Source organism: Abramis brama, assembly GCF_963993115.1.
Source record: "Abramis brama genome assembly, chromosome: 15".
NCBI lineage: Eukaryota > Metazoa > Chordata > Actinopteri > Cypriniformes > Leuciscidae > Abramis > Abramis brama.
Genome location: NC_139977.1, coordinates 36222442 through 36238830, shown reverse-complemented (window position 1 = coordinate 36238830; position 16389 = coordinate 36222442). Strand labels below are relative to the sequence as shown.

Here is a 16389-nt window from a genome sequence, read left to right as displayed (position 1 = left end):
ACTCTATCAGCATTAATTAGCTTACACAGCACTTCATTTATTATACTGTACACACTTATAACTAATCCACATTTTCATACTTGTTTTTCATCATCTCAAAATCATCGAACTCTTTCATTCTCTCTAAAACCAGTTTATCCTCATAAAGCTGATTATATATTAAAACTAACACTAGTCCTGTAATATAACAGGATCCAGATTCATCTCTTGTGTTTCAGTGTCAAACATCTAGAAAGCTCATTAACAGGTTAAAAAATCTACAGGTTCTCTTCATCTACAGGACTGTTGTCTCACTGCTTGTCTATTGAATGCTTTACTGTTGTTGTTTAACTCTCAGGTAGACTAAACTTTAGTTTGTTCTTTTGGCATTGTCCGCTTCTGAAATCTTTGTTTCCTCCCTGAGTTGTATTCTCTAAACTGTGATATGTTAAGAGTCTTTGAATAAAGGTGTTACAGGATCGTGTTGTAGTGTTGCTGTGGCAGAGCAGACAAATGCTCTTCAAACCTTCATTCTGTGACGCTCTGTTAAGAAAACCCCTAGACATCTGTAGGACACAACAAAAGGCTGAATGATGTTTCTTCACATAAATATCTCAAGGATTACATAAGTTTGGAGTCACGGCTAATCTTTAGTTTAGTTTTGAATACATTTAATTCTATTGTATTTTTACATTTTGTAATTATACATGTAGAGGCTTAAAGCAAGAGTTTCATCTCATCAAGTGTGTTGCTTTTGTGGGTCATACATGTTTCATTGTCTGTTATTAACTGAAAGTGTGATGGGAATGAAAGGTCATGAAAGATGAACTGATTTATATTATCAAACCCACTCATGAATAAAACCTCCTGTATCACGGGATAAAAACCTTCCGCTCTTGAGTTTACAAAACCTGTAGATCAAGTTTGCAAAACGTTAGAAAAAAGTGCTTTAAACATCAGCTGAAAACACCACATATAGTCAAGTATTGTGATAAAGACTGTTTCCAGAATATATGACACTGATCTATTTAATCTGAAGCTCAAAGAGAAACCAAAATATTTGTCATTTGTAAGTTTTTATTTTCATCTCTGAAATCTTCCATACAGAAATAAATATCATCTTTCAGTTGCTTTTTATAAAGGAAGAAGTATAATGTGTATTATTTGTTATGGATTTATGACCAATGATGACATATTTCACATATTCTTGAATGAGGAGATTATGGAGATTTGCTTGATATGAAAAGAAAAGATCCAGAAAGAATGTATATTATATTATTATACATAATATTTTATTAAAGGTCCACTGACCCTTTAGATGCAGTCAGTCTCTGAACTACAGTATTAATGCCATGTGACTAAAGCCAGAAAAATATACACAAGATTTGGCCAAACACTGTACAATTTAATGCTCTTGTCAATATGAAGTGAATATTACTTGCTTGTTAATTGTATAATTTATAAATATGAAAATTTAACTAAATATGTAAACTGTCCAGATGAAATATACTTAAATATTCAAAATACAACGACAGATTTCTGTCTAACTTTGTCATACAAAATTTCGATACAAAAATATATATACAGAAATATATACAAATCCTAAACACAACACAACACTCTCAGAAAAAAAGGTACAAAAGCTGTCACTGGGACAGTACCCTTCAAAAGGGTTCTAATATGTACCATTAAGTACTAATATGTACACGTTTGGTACCAATATGTACCTTTGAGGGACTTATATGCACTCTTTAGGTACAAAGATGTACCTTTTGAAAAGGTACCGCCACAGTGACAGCTTTTGTACCCTTTTTCCTGAGAGTGAACTGTTCTCGAGAACATGATGAAGGGTTTGATGAGAATCTCTCCTCAGTTTTGACATCAGAATCAAACTTTACAGGCTCGTCTGGGTCACAGGAGACTAGAAATCACAAATATATATCAGACTATCCTCATTTATATAGATTATGTTCTCAATTTAAAACCGACTAAAATGTGATGAAAGATATAATAATAATCAACCACTCACAGTGTGGCTTTAGTCTCTTCATACTGCCACGTCTCACAAGTCTCTGTCCTCTTTCCTCTGGTGATTCACTGGTTTGTGTCTCATTTCTGTCCTCCATTTTTCTCTCAGTCTTCTTGTTTTCTGCTGATCTGTGATTTCTGCTGATTTTCTTTCTCCTCTTCATTTGAATCTGTTCAGTCACACAGACAGAGTTTCATTAAAGCGATATAACATCATATCACGAGACATCAGATCAACTCCTGATCAACATCTGCATGAGCTCAGTGTTATTACAGCATCTCAGATTAACTCTACAATATTCACAATAATCAATGATGATGACAAATGACAAATATAGAAATGTGAGTTTATGTGTGCGTCTGGAATCTGCGTATTCATCATAATGGGGAAACCAGTCTTGGGCTCCATGGTATGAGTTATAGTTTATGGAGTGAATTATGTAAATGATTTATATAATGTAAATAATGCTCTTCCTATATCGAGTGAATGAAAAGTTATAGTTTTGCACATTCAGACACTAGAAGATGAAACACTGTTCATAAATAAAGATACATACAGTGCTTGATATTAAACATCATAAATACTCAGTTTGGTTCACTGCTATTAATGCTGTTGTGTCTGACTAGACTCTGCATCTTTTCCTTGTTTTGGTTTGTTAGATCGTAACTTTTTATTCACCGTTTTTCTCTCTCGTCACATTATTACTCGCTAATTATTCTGTAGTTTGTGAAGCTCAACACACTATTGGATGAAAACAAAACTTTAACTGAAGTGAGCTGAATGATGACACCACTGATTGGACATAGTTTCATAATTGATGAATTTTGCAACATCTACACTGTTTTTGAACTGAACTGAATCGCTATTAAAGCTGAATAACGAAACTGTCGTTTTCTGTGGATCTGCTCATTATGGAATCTTGTTTCCGCCATTGAATGAAAAAATAAAAAAGGGACCTGTGACTTTTTATCTAACAATTCTGCATTTTTTTACTCGCAGCTGCAAGATTATCTCACAAATTGGACTTCATAATTCGCAATTGCAAGTTTATATCTCATAATTCAGAGAAAAAGAATTTAGAAGTCAGAATTGCAAAAGTTTTTTGCCTCATAATTGCAAGTTTATACCCTGTAATTCTGACTTTATTTTTTTTGCAATTTAATTCCAAGGTTTTCTTTTCCTCCCCTCAGAATTGTGAGATATAAACTCGGAATTCTGAGGGAAAAAAAGTCCGAAATTACAGTTATTGAATTGAACTGAATCAACACTGATCTGAATAATGACACTTCTTAGTAGGGGAGACCGGGGACAGTTGCAACACTTTTTGCATTTCTCTCAGTTACTCAGAGACTATTTGGACTAGACATTAGACAAAGCAAATTTGTATATATTAAACTTGCATCTGTCTGCTAATTACCCATAGCATATAAAGATGATTACATATTACATATCGTTCACAGTATTTATTTGAAGAAGCCAGAAGTTGTAACTGAGTCTGACCCAGGGGACGGTTGCAACACGTTAAAAATACCTTCAATTTCACTAATTAACTTCAGCTTTTTGTCTCAATGAGCATAGCATTCTGAAAATATTAACTATTTTAGGCCTACTATAATATTATAGTATTATTTATTTAAATAATATTATTGTAGCCTATTATTTATTTATTTAGTCATATTTATCAAATAACAGTTATTGAGTTTTGTTAGTGTATGTGTAGAACAAAGGCCTACACAGATTCAGTGATCAGGTGTTACAGATGATATTCAATCTCTGCATATTTCAGTGTCAGACAGGAAGAACTGAACAATTTACAATGCAACAAACTTTTATTAAACATGCAATTTATAACTTGTTGCAACCGTCCCGAACCCTATCAGCCATGAGCCATGACAGAACATCATACGCCTACTAGACACACTGACTCTGACACATGCTAACCATGGCACTTAGAAGTCAACACAACAATAATTCAAACTAAGTAAGTTTTGTTCATACAAAATGTCAGGACAGTATGACAAAAATATATCTTGTGAAAAAATTTACTTTCATACCTCCAAAACAAGTTTTGTTCAATAAATGCAGCAGCAGATGTTGAATATGTCTACTGTCTTCTTGGTGGGGGGAGGGTCTAACTTCTAACTGTGCATGTGCAGTATGAGTGTCATCACTCTAGCTTGTTTCTGATTGGAGAAAAATGACATGCTGCAACTGTCCCCAGTCTCCCCTATCTTCTATAGAGATGCTTTACAGCAGAATGAATTTCTCTCATTTATTGAAGTTTAATGGTCATTACGCCCTGTTCATCATTGTGAAGCTGCTTTTAAACATTCTGTATTATATATTTTTTCTTACACTTGAAAGGCGATTTACACCTTTACAAATCTTATCTTGCACATGCAAATTTAATTTACGCTTGCAATCTTATAGCCTACACTTTCACAAATCTTACCCGGCGCATGCGATTCTTTGTGACATGATATTACCTTCATACATATCGATTAATTCTGTACTCAAGTCAATTTACACACTCTAATTATCATTCAGACCCAGTAATGACGTATAATAAACAGATTTGATGAAGCACCCTGATGTTAGCCAGCTAGCGCACCCTTTATCTAGTTTCATTCATCTATAAAGTCGCAGTAAACGAGATTTAAAAAAACAAAAAAACAATCCCCTCGTAAAGGAGCTCTGAGGTAATAAGCGTATAGTAGTGTACGAGTAGCTGATTAGAAAATGATGGCCGTTAAATCTTACCGGCGTTTAGTCTCTTTCCTCCAGAGCCGGTCGACCGCATGAGTTTCTGCCTGCAGCGCAATGACCGACAGTTCCCTCCAGCCTCCAGCGCGTGCTGTTACCATCTGCTGTTACACCCGGAATATTACGTCATCTGACTCCATATTTTTCAGCCAATAGTCGTCCAGATAATGATGCAAAAGCTCATCATTCACTTCCCGTTGCTGTTGGTGCACTTCTATGGCAAGCCGTACAATGGTTCTAGTGACAATATCAGGGGGATTATAATCACTCATATTATAAATATGAGTGATTATAATCAAGGTATTAAGCAATATTTTTCCTTCTAAATATCAAATGAGTTGAATGACTTCTCTGTAGATTTTACTTTGTTATAGAAGTTCCCAGTATGATTACTGAAATGTTATTTTCATGTATTCTTTAATACAGGGACGTCACTAGGTTTGGAGGACAGGGGGGTCTTAGCCCCTAGGGTATTTATAACTTGCGTTTATAGAAAATCTTACAGTGAATTTGAGTAAAAAAACAACCATGTATATATGTAGCTCTATTTGTCTCTTCAACCCCGTTACCATCTTCAACCCTGTTACCCTAGTCTCAATTTGTATTAATTAATTTTTTTAAGTTTATGAATAAGTAATTTAATGTTTGTTGAACTTAGTCAGAAATGTTCAGAGCAATCATATGAATACTGATTTTAGTTCAAATTCTGAAGTTAAGCCACATCTTTGATCAAAAATGTTGCTGTCACAAAAAGTGCCCATTTCAGGTTTAAGGTTCAAGTGTAAAATGATATGTTAATGTTATGGTGCATGGTACAATTTCTGGTAAGCTACACTTTTTTATTATTTCAATTCAATTAAATTATTGTGATTTGATTTAATATTGACTCATTTGTATAAATTTTAGGTACTCGAGATAGGCGTAAATTTTTCTCAAGAAAAAAACAACTCACCTAATGTTGTAAACATAGACAGCCCTATCAGATGGTAGTATTATTTAAGGTTAAAAATAACTCAAATTAAATATGTTTTTTATTATAATAACAACTTTATTTAATGATATAAGTAAAAATATAATAAATAGGCCTATGTAATATAGAACACATATTTAGCAAAATACTTTTTTTCTTGCCAGCTTTCTTTCTGCTGATGAAACTGCAAACTATCTTCAGTAAAACTTTTCTTTAATTTATTATAATTCTGACTCCGGGTCTTCTTTCATCATCTACTAATACTCTAATGACTAACACTACTAATACTCTAATGACTGACCACTACTAATACTCTAATGACTAACACTACTAATACTCTAATGACTGACCACTACTAATACTCTGACTAACACTACTAATACTCTAATGACTGACCTCTACTAATACTCTAATGACTGACCTCTACTAATACTCTAATGACTAACACTACTAATACTCAAATGACTGACCTCTACTAATACTCTAATGACTGACCTCTACTAATACTCTAATGACTGACCACTACTAATACTCTAATGACTGACCACTACTAATAATCGAATGACTGACCTCTACTAATACTCTAATGACTGACCTCTACTAATACTCGTTTGATTAGTTTGACTCTTTTGACTCGTTGACACAGTACAACCACTACTAATACTCTAATGACTGACCTCTACTAATACTCTAATGACTGACCTCTACTAATACTCTAATGACTGACCACTACTAATACTCTAATGACTGACCTCTACTAATACTCTAATGACTGACCTCTACTAATACTCTAATGACTGACCACTACTAATACTCTAATGACTGACCTCTACTAATACTCTAATACTCTGACTGACCTCTACTAATACTCTTAATGACTGACCTCTACTAATACTCTAATGACCTCTACTAATACTCTAATGACCTCTACTAATACTCTAATGACTGACCACTACTAATACTCTAATGACTGACCAACCACTACTAATACTCTAATGACTGACCTCTACTAATACTCTAATGACTGACCACTACTAATACTCTAATGACTGGCCACTACTAATACTCTAATGACTGACCTCTACTAATACTCTAATGACTGACCTCTACTAATACTCTAATGACTGACCTCTACTAATACTCTAATACTCTGACTGACCTCTACTAATACTCTTAATGACTGACCTCTACTAATACTCTAATGACCTCTACTAATACTCTAATGACCTCTACTAATACTCTAATGACTGACCACTACTAATACTCTAATGACTGACCAACCACTACTAATACTCTAATGACTGACCTCTACTAATACTCTAATGACTGACCACTACTAATACTCTAATGACTGACCGACTGACCACTACTAATACTCTAATGACTGACCTCTACTAATACTCTAATGACTGACCACTACTAATACTCTGACTGACCACTACTAATACTCTAATGACTGACCACTACTAATACTCTAATGACTGACCACTACTAATACTCTAATGACTGACCTCTACTAATACTCTAATGACTGACCACTACTAATACTCTAATGACTGACCGACTGACCACTACTAATACTCTAATGACTGACCACTACTAATACTCTAATGACTGACCACTACTAATACTCTGACTGACCACTACTAATACTCTAATGACTGACCACTACTAATTCTCTGACTGACCACTACTAATACTCTAATGACTGACCTCTACTAATACTCTAATGACTGACCACTACTAATACTCTGACTGACCACTACTAATACTCTAATGACTGACCACTATACTCTAATGACTGACCACTACTAATACTCTGACTGACCACTACTAATACTCTAATGACTGACCACTATACTCTAATGACTGACCACTACTAATACTCTAATGACTGACCACTATACTCTAATGACTGACCACTACTAATACTCTGACTGACCACTACTAATACTCTAATGACTGACCACTACTAATACTCTGACTGACCACTACTAATACTCTAATGACTGACCTCTACTAATACTCTAATGACTGACCACTACTAATACTCTGACTGACCACTACTAATACTCTAATGACTGACCACTATACTCTAATGACTGACCACTACTAATACTCTAATGACTGACCACTACTAATACTCTAATGACTGGCCACTACTAATACTCTAATGACTGACCTCTACTAATACTCTAATGACTGACCTCTACTAATACTCTAATGACTGACCTCTACTAATACTCTAATACTCTGACTGACCTCTACTAATACTCTTAATGACTGACCTCTACTAATACTCTAATGACCTCTACTAATACTCTAATGACTGACCACTACTAATACTCTAATGACTGACCAACCACTACTAATACTCTAATGACTGACCTCTACTAATACTCTAATGACTGACCACTACTAATACTCTAATGACTGACCGACTGACCACTACTAATACTCTAATGACTGACCTCTACTAATACTCTAATGACTGACCACTACTAATACTCTGACTGACCACTACTAATACTCTAATGACTGACCACTACTAATACTCTAATGACTGACCACTACTAATACTCTAATGACTGACCGACTGACCACTACTAATACTCTAATGACTGACCACTACTAATACTCTAATGACTGACCACTACTAATACTCTGACTGACCACTACTAATACTCTAATGACTGACCACTACTAATACTCTAATGACTGACCACTACTAATACTCTAATGACTGACCGACTGACCACTACTAATACTCTAATGACTGACCACTACTAATACTCTGACTGACCACTACTAATACTCTAATGACTGACCACTATACTCTAATGACTGACCACTACTAATACTCTAATGACTGCTAGTGTATATGTAGTTGCAAAGTTACTTATAGTTAGTATAATGTCTATGGGCAATGCAAATGAAGTGTTTCTCAGTGGAGTTTGGTTTATTCCTGTCAGTTGCAGCCACACCTTTGTGTTTTTCAGTTTCATATCATTCAGTTGTGGTCTACGAGTTAGAGAGTCTGACTGTATGCATTTGTTCTGCGGTCCACAAAAGAAGAATCTTCAAAACATCTTTTATGCTTCACTGAAGAGAGAAAATCATACAGGTTTTGAACATGAGGGCGAGTATGAGGACAGAATGATCATTTTTGGGTCAAAGATCCCTTTACAAACACAGAGAAAGACAACCATGTATTTATTTGTTTAGTCTACTTATTAATTATTAATAATTCATATAAATTATTAACGTATTAATTATTAATTAATAACTACTTATTAAACTTAACTTATTTATTAATAGTCTACTTTTAAGCACTAGTGCCTTGTTTCAGTTCAAGTTACTGCCAACACCATATCAGAGATTACAGAATAATATAACGTTTTTTTGTGATTTCTATCAAAATTTTAAATCCAGTATCATATTTTTGTGATATGTGTTGGGTAACTAGTGAACACTAAGCACATTAAAAGTTTTTTTTGGTTTTTGTTTTTCGCAAAGAAATATAACATTTATATTTGGACAAAATTATTGTTTTATATTTTTAAGGTTAAAGTTCAGCTTTACTTTATTGTCCCAGAGGGAAATTTGTCAGTAATTTCAATAACTAAAAAAAATTTAGTAATTTTTAAAATCAGTAATTTAGCTTAGCTTAGCTGCTAAATCAGAGACTCAGGCTTTCCCACTACGATCCCAGTCAGAGACCAGTTTAATTATCTTGGGATTAGAGTTTTTTCTTCATTATCTCGCATTTCTCAGTGGAACTACAGTCTCTTCTGGACAGTGGCGGCTGGTGAAAAATATCTTCGGTGGGGCTGTGTCATATTCAGCCGGTGTCAATAGTCTGGTAACCATGGGAGTCTTTTAGCGTAGTGGCTCCGAGGTTGTGGAATGCTCTTCCTCAAGACATCCGTCAAACATCCACCCTTCTCTCCTCCAAAAACACATTATTTATCTGAATATTACACTTCGGCTCACAGTCTGTAAATTCTACACTGTTATTGATATGCAATTTGTTTGAATCCCTCTTTGTTTGTGTCTTAACCTAACTTTGTAAGTGACCTCTGTATATTAGGCCTACTTTCTGCCCTTGGTATGTGTATTGAATATGCAATGATGGTAAAAACTAAGTGATGCTTTTAAATATTAAATTAAAACCGCCAGTAGGTGGAGAGTCATCGAGTCATTCATTCAGAAATGAAGCAAATTGTATTTATGAATTAATCATTGAATCATTGACTCTAATGATTCTTTCACAAACACTGCTGTTGCTTTCGTTGGAGCTATTATTTTGTTGTAAAAATACTGACAACTGTGTTGAAAATGAACATCACTTAACATTAATATTTCGTTTGTTAACGTCGTTTGTTATTAAAGATGAGGTAATTTGATCGTATGTCATATATTTACAGCATTTTACCTGATAGAAATGCATGCTCAGTTTAAATCTTATTTTAAGGTGGGGTAAAATTAAATGAACGGCATTCAGCATTTTGTTCCCGCAGCCCCTTCTGTCACCTCACGTACCCCAGTTTGAGAAGCACTGCCTTTACATACCTTTGTAAAGCGACCTTGGACGTTGGAAAGGCGCTATATAAATAATAATAATAATAATAATAATAATTATTATTATTATTATTAACCACCCAAACACAATTTAACACAAACTGCATGATACCAGTGCTCTGTCAAAAAGTCAGTAATTATTTAATGCCATATTACAAGGCTGAGGCATTCTTACACAAAAAACAAACAGATTGCACAAGCTTTCCATTTGCATTTGAAATTGAACTCAAACTGTTTAGTGTTTAGTTACTTTCTCAGATAGGTCCCTCACTCCGGTAACTGTCCATGCTGGATCTGTCTGCGCTGTTTTAAAAAGTAATCCCTAGCGCCCTCTATTGGCCAGCAGCCCCTGATCTGGTGCGTCTTATTGTATCTCTTCTATCATCAGAATATTAACATGAATATGAGTCCATATTTTACATTACAGTGTAACTATACATGTTAAAACTGTCTTTATTGTTTTACATTGACTTTCAGCCGTTATTCTGTTCACACTCATCTGATATGAATCAGTTTATATTGTGAAATGTAATGATCTCTCTGATGAATGTGATGAATCTGATTATGCGACTGATCCTGTAATATAATCTGATCAGATGAGAGTCTCTTTCTGCTTCATATGAGACACATGATGATCCTCATTGAGCTTCAGATCAGATTCTCTGATTTCTCTTCACTGTCTCTGATCCTGAAACTAAAGGCCTTTGAGTTTCACCTCAAATCTACTTCTGACATCTAGTGGACAAAGATGAAAACTGCAGATCATATTCTGTGTGTTAGGAGGAATAGAAAACACACACTCATACAGATTTATTTACAATGCCTTCATTTCTATTTTAAACAAGTGACATTCTCTCAGTTTAATTCACTGAATGTCATTCATTATCAACTCACAAATAATAATGTGATTTTACATGTTGTGTGAATGACTGAACTTCTAGCAACTTCTGCTTTAATGTATACTATGATGTGTTTGTGAACAGTAGATATTGAGTATTGAGTAAGTGTTGATCTGTTGTTGTTCTGAACAGCTTCAGTTCGTCTGTTAAAGTCACTAATGTTCTGCTGATGGAAATCAGTGTTAATAAATCAGAGATGATTAAATGAGCAGCTGATGAAGTTTATCAGATCTGAGTTTTACATTTAACATTCAGACTCTTGAAACTCTTCAGGAAACAATACGGCTGCGTCTCACATCAGATATTCAGAGGAGATATTGATCTGAAGAAGTACTAAGGTATGTTCTGTGTGAATGAATGTGTGGATTTATTTTCATCTTCTAGAGAAATGACATCTTTCAGGAGCTTTTAAATGAGGAAAACACATTATACTGAGACTCATGATTGTAATGCATGTATGAGTGATCTGAGTTTGTCATATTGTTGAATCAGGAGCTGATGGAGATTTGCCTGATATGAAACATCATCATCAGCTTCTGCTAACAGAAGAATCCAGAAACACAGTCTCTGGGAAGAACATCAATTATTCCCTGTTTCTAACTCTATCAGAAAGAGAAACAGAGAGATCTTCTGTGTGAAACGACAGATGAAGCACATGATGGAGAAAGCGGAGAATAAAAGTGATTCTGTCATAAACTCATCATCATAATCACAGGCTGCTTTATGATATTAAAGCTGGAAGCGTCACAGAATTCACTGGAACTAAAGAGATCTTGATTCTGATCAAACCATTCAAACCTTCAGAATAATATCAAAACAGCAGAAGTCATATTTTATAGTGACGCTCATTTGACATCTTTGTGTTTGACTTCAATAATGATTCCCTTCAAATTACAACTTGTTGATTTTCATATTCCCTGATGAACTGAAATCTGTAAGTGTTTTCATTTGTTGCTGTAAAACACATTTTCATCTGTAGCTTCTTTAACTCTGCTGTGATTCTGATGATCTCCTGTAGAGGGAGACACGAGACTGCAGGACAGGGTCAAAGGGCAATCTGGAGCCGCTTTATTTCACACGTTTAGGTTTATTTTCACTTTATTTGTATAGTGCTTATACATACTGTGACAAAGTAACGTCCATACATCAGAAATATACAGATAATACAATCATGAGTTACAGTGGTTAACGGCAGATATTCATTAAGGCAGAAACAATGAACACATTAAAGATGATTACAGTATATTATCTTACAGTGTTATACAGTATTGTACAGATTACAGTATATAGATGATGATGTGTTGATTCATCGGCCAATCAGTGATGACATGATGTCATTTCCCTGCAGCTCTAGAGTCGGTCATGTGACATTTCCAGCTCAGGTGATTGGCTCGAGTCAGTCCAGCATCAGAACTCAGTACATTATGCATTAAAGACAACATCCAAACACTATCAAATATAATGTTGCCTTTAATATGAGGTGAATATTAACACTAATAGTAGTTAATAGTAACACTGTTTCCTCACAGTCAAAGTCCTGAAATGTTTCTGTGGCTTCAGTAGATCAATAGTATTGATTAGTGATGGAGAACAATGAGAGTTCAGACTGAGAAAGAAGATCTTGATGAGTGTGTTTGTGTTCAGAAGAGTGTGTAGAAGATTCCAGAAGACAGGAGTGAACAGATGATGATGATGATGAAGATGATGATGATGATGATGAAGATGATCTTGAGAACATGATGAAGGGTTTGATGAGAATCTCTCCTCAGTTTTGACATCAGAATCAAACTTTACAGGCTCGTCTGGATCACAGGAGACTAGAAATATACATATTAGATTATCCTCATATACATTGCTTTGAATGTATACATTTAATATGTTCTTAATCAATTACTTTTCTGTCAATTAAACACAATCTGTAAATGTTTAATAACTGCTGAAAGTCAGTCTGAAGAATTTGTCTGAATGTGACACTTTATATCAGGAGAGAAAACAACAGTAAATCTGACAGTAAAACTAAAATGTGATGAAGAATTAAAGTTCAATAATAATCAAACACTCACAGAATGGCTTTATTTCTATACTCTCACATCTATCAAGTGTCTCTCCTCTTTCCTCTGGTGATCCACTGGTTTGTGTCTCATTTCTGTCCTCCATTTTTCTCTCAGTCTTCTTGTTTTCTGCTGATCTGTGATTTCTGCTGATTTTCTTTCTCCTCTTCATTTGAATCTGTTCAATCACACAGACAGAGTTTCATTAAAGCGATATAACATCATATCACGAGACATCAGATCAACTCCTGATCAACATCTGCATGAGCTCAGTGTTATTACAGCATCTCAGATTAACTCTACAATATTCAGAATAATCAATGATGATGAGAAATGACAAATATAGAAATGTGAGTTTATGTGTGAGTCCTGATAATAAACATCTTTCTCTTCTCACCTCATGTTTGATCATATTTGATTCATCAGAACGACACTTTACAGCTCCGACTGGATCAACAGAGACTGAAAATGAAGAAAACAACCCGTTATCATCATAATTATAATACAGAGACTGAACTGATGATATAGACTCAGATCATCTAACAGAGAACATGCACTTAATATATAGAATTTAAAACATTTGTGATAAAATAGCAAATAATCCAGTCATCCATATGAAGATAAAGCTCCTCAGTAAAGATGAGAAATGAAATATGAAACATGTTTCTCGCCTGTGAGAAGAAGAGAGATGTAGAATAATCCAGAGTTTATTAAATCACACTGAATATATAAAGATAAAGTCCTTCTTCTGTAGTTTGTGATGGTCCAGATATATTCCTGTCATGCATTCATTTCTCTTGTGTTCAGATTCTGCATAAATCTATTAGAAAAAAACACAGAGATATAATATATAGTTAAAGTGAAAGTTCACATTTGTTAGTGATTTTTTAATACATATTTATCTTTCAGTTTCACTACAATACTTTGTACACTAACATCTCTGTTCATAATTAATATCTAAAAATACTCTTACAAAATGTTTAAAGATGAAAGTGTTTAATTACCTTGTGATGATCTGAGAGAGAGAAGCTCCAGTGTTACTGAGAGTCTGAGGAGCAGAACTGACTTTATACAAAAGACACATGCCACTCTTTACAACCGGACAAACACCTCCAAGAAACTGCACAGACAAGTCTTACAAGTGTATGTATACGCCACTCCCCTATAGCAGAACATTTTTGACAGAAAACTCTCATACGCCACTCCCTCTCCTGCTGAAATTCCTTGTATTGGAAGTCATTGGCTCTGCGTACACACACTGGTTTTGTTCTCTGTGTTGTTTTGCACATTTTCTCTAAAAAAAAGCTTGTTTCGCAGAGCAGAGACACACATCTCAGTGCCACTGGAACCTCTTTAGCATGACATGTAACCTGATAATAGAAACATGAAAATAAGTCTTTGCTGCACAACAATTTTACATTTCATTGTTGTAATTGAACAAACTTAAGGATTAAAGTAAGTCTATGAACTTTGAACATCAACTTTATTTTAACTTCTCACACAGAATATTTCTCAGGCTTCATTGTTCCCAAACGACCTCTTCTGTTTTTACATGTAAGGTTGTCATCTAGAGTTCGGCGCCACACACTCACTGACATCAGGCTGAGAAACACACTGATCCACAGTGGACTTTACAAACTCTCTGCAACCGCAGCAGAACATGAACATCAGGAACACCTGAAGGCCACGAGCCTCCTCTCCTTCTAAACATATTAAAGTCATGCAGAAAGATTAGAAATAAATATCACCAGTGAGTCTCAGTGAGTTTTGCTGGATGGTCACGCGTTTCATCTCTCAAAAAACCCTCCTGGATAAACAGGTTTTCTCACACATGCTTCAGAGACTCTGTTTTCTAACCCATAAATGTCTTAGAAATCTTGCCAGTCCTGAATGCATTACATTACACATTTATTATTATTTTAATGCTTGGCCCGATTAGTCTCTGTCTTTTCTGCAGCGCATGAACAATAGTCTGATCAGAAACCTCTCAGATTTCATCAACAATATCTTCACTTGAGATCCGAAGATGAACGAATATCTTACAGGTTTGGAACGACATGATGGAGAGTAATTACTGACAGAAACTTCATTAATGTGTGAACACACACTTTAAATAATCTGCAGTGTGAGATTAGACTGTGAGTTATACTCAGATCTGTTATTTTACTGTAAAAGATGATCTTGTGTGTGTCAGGAGAATAAAGGTCATGAGTGTAACCGGCACTGAATGAGCCGTGGAGAAAATGAGTTCAGAAAGTGTTCAGTACAAACACACAACTGATCATTTTATGCTTTTTATTTATAATAGTGTGTTTGTATCTGGACTTTTATTGCCATGATTAATTCAGTTTTTAGTTTACTGTTACAGTAAATGTGTCAAAGAAATGAAAAACTTGATTTAGACAAAGAATCTTAAACGGGGAAAACACACATAATGCAAATAATGACAGAAAACAGCAGGAGTAAATGATGCAAACGTGTGTGTGTGTGTGTGTGTGTGTATCAGAGAACCTCACATGAGGAGGATCATATTTAACATGGAAAACACACAATACTGTCACACCAGATGAACATGCAGTATTTCACTGATAACTGACATACAGAGAATTTTAGATTCAGAACAAAAATCTACAAAACTAAATGAAAATATAATAGCATTTACACACTTATAATATTTACACTTATTCCAAAGCCTAATAAACGGACACAGTTGATTTCTCCCGTTCGTTTGTTCTCGAGGAAGATTGAAGGTCTGGAAACATTAGTTCATCATGTTCTGTTATGAATGAAGATGCTGTCCGGATCTCCAGAGTCCAGAAGAAACTTTATAAAGAGACACATGCCGTGTTCATCATCATCTTCATCAATACTCACTGAAATATGAATAAAATATTGATCATCAGAGCTGCAGTGATCTCAGAAATGATGGCCAAACATGATCTTACATTAGTTTCAGGCGTCCTCACATCATTTATTCAGATATCATGATCTCAGCTCATGTTTGATGTTCTCTGATGATTCAGATCCACTCTTTACAGGAGTGTGTGGATCCACAGAAACTGTCCATGAAGAAACATAATATTATCTTCAGTTTAATGAGAGACAGAACAAACACAT

At 34.8% G+C, this 16389-nt stretch overlaps 2 protein-coding genes and 1 long non-coding RNA gene across 4 annotated transcripts in view; all 3 read right to left on the bottom strand.

Moving 5' to 3' along the window:
- The window catches only part of LOC311096819 (uncharacterized protein), a 291191-nt gene that overhangs the window by 154400 nt on the left and 120402 nt on the right, over positions 1 to 16389 (bottom strand). The window lies entirely within an intron of this gene.
- LOC311096836 lies at positions 1042 to 4877 on the bottom strand. Its single transcript, XR_014609136.1, has 3 exons — positions 4769 to 4877; positions 2009 to 2177; positions 1042 to 1900 (listed from the first exon to the last, which is right to left on the bottom strand). It is a non-coding gene; the product is annotated as an uncharacterized lncRNA (long non-coding RNA).
- LOC311098121 (uncharacterized protein) lies at positions 12306 to 14092 on the bottom strand. Its single transcript, XM_084138201.1, has 4 exons — positions 13944 to 14092; positions 13670 to 13734; positions 13285 to 13450; positions 12306 to 13038 (listed from the first exon to the last, which is right to left on the bottom strand). Exons 2-4 carry the CDS (start codon positions 13682 to 13684, stop codon positions 12725 to 12727), a joined length of 495 nt encoding a protein of 164 aa, XP_083994327.1. The 5' UTR covers positions 13685 to 13734; positions 13944 to 14092; the 3' UTR covers positions 12306 to 12724.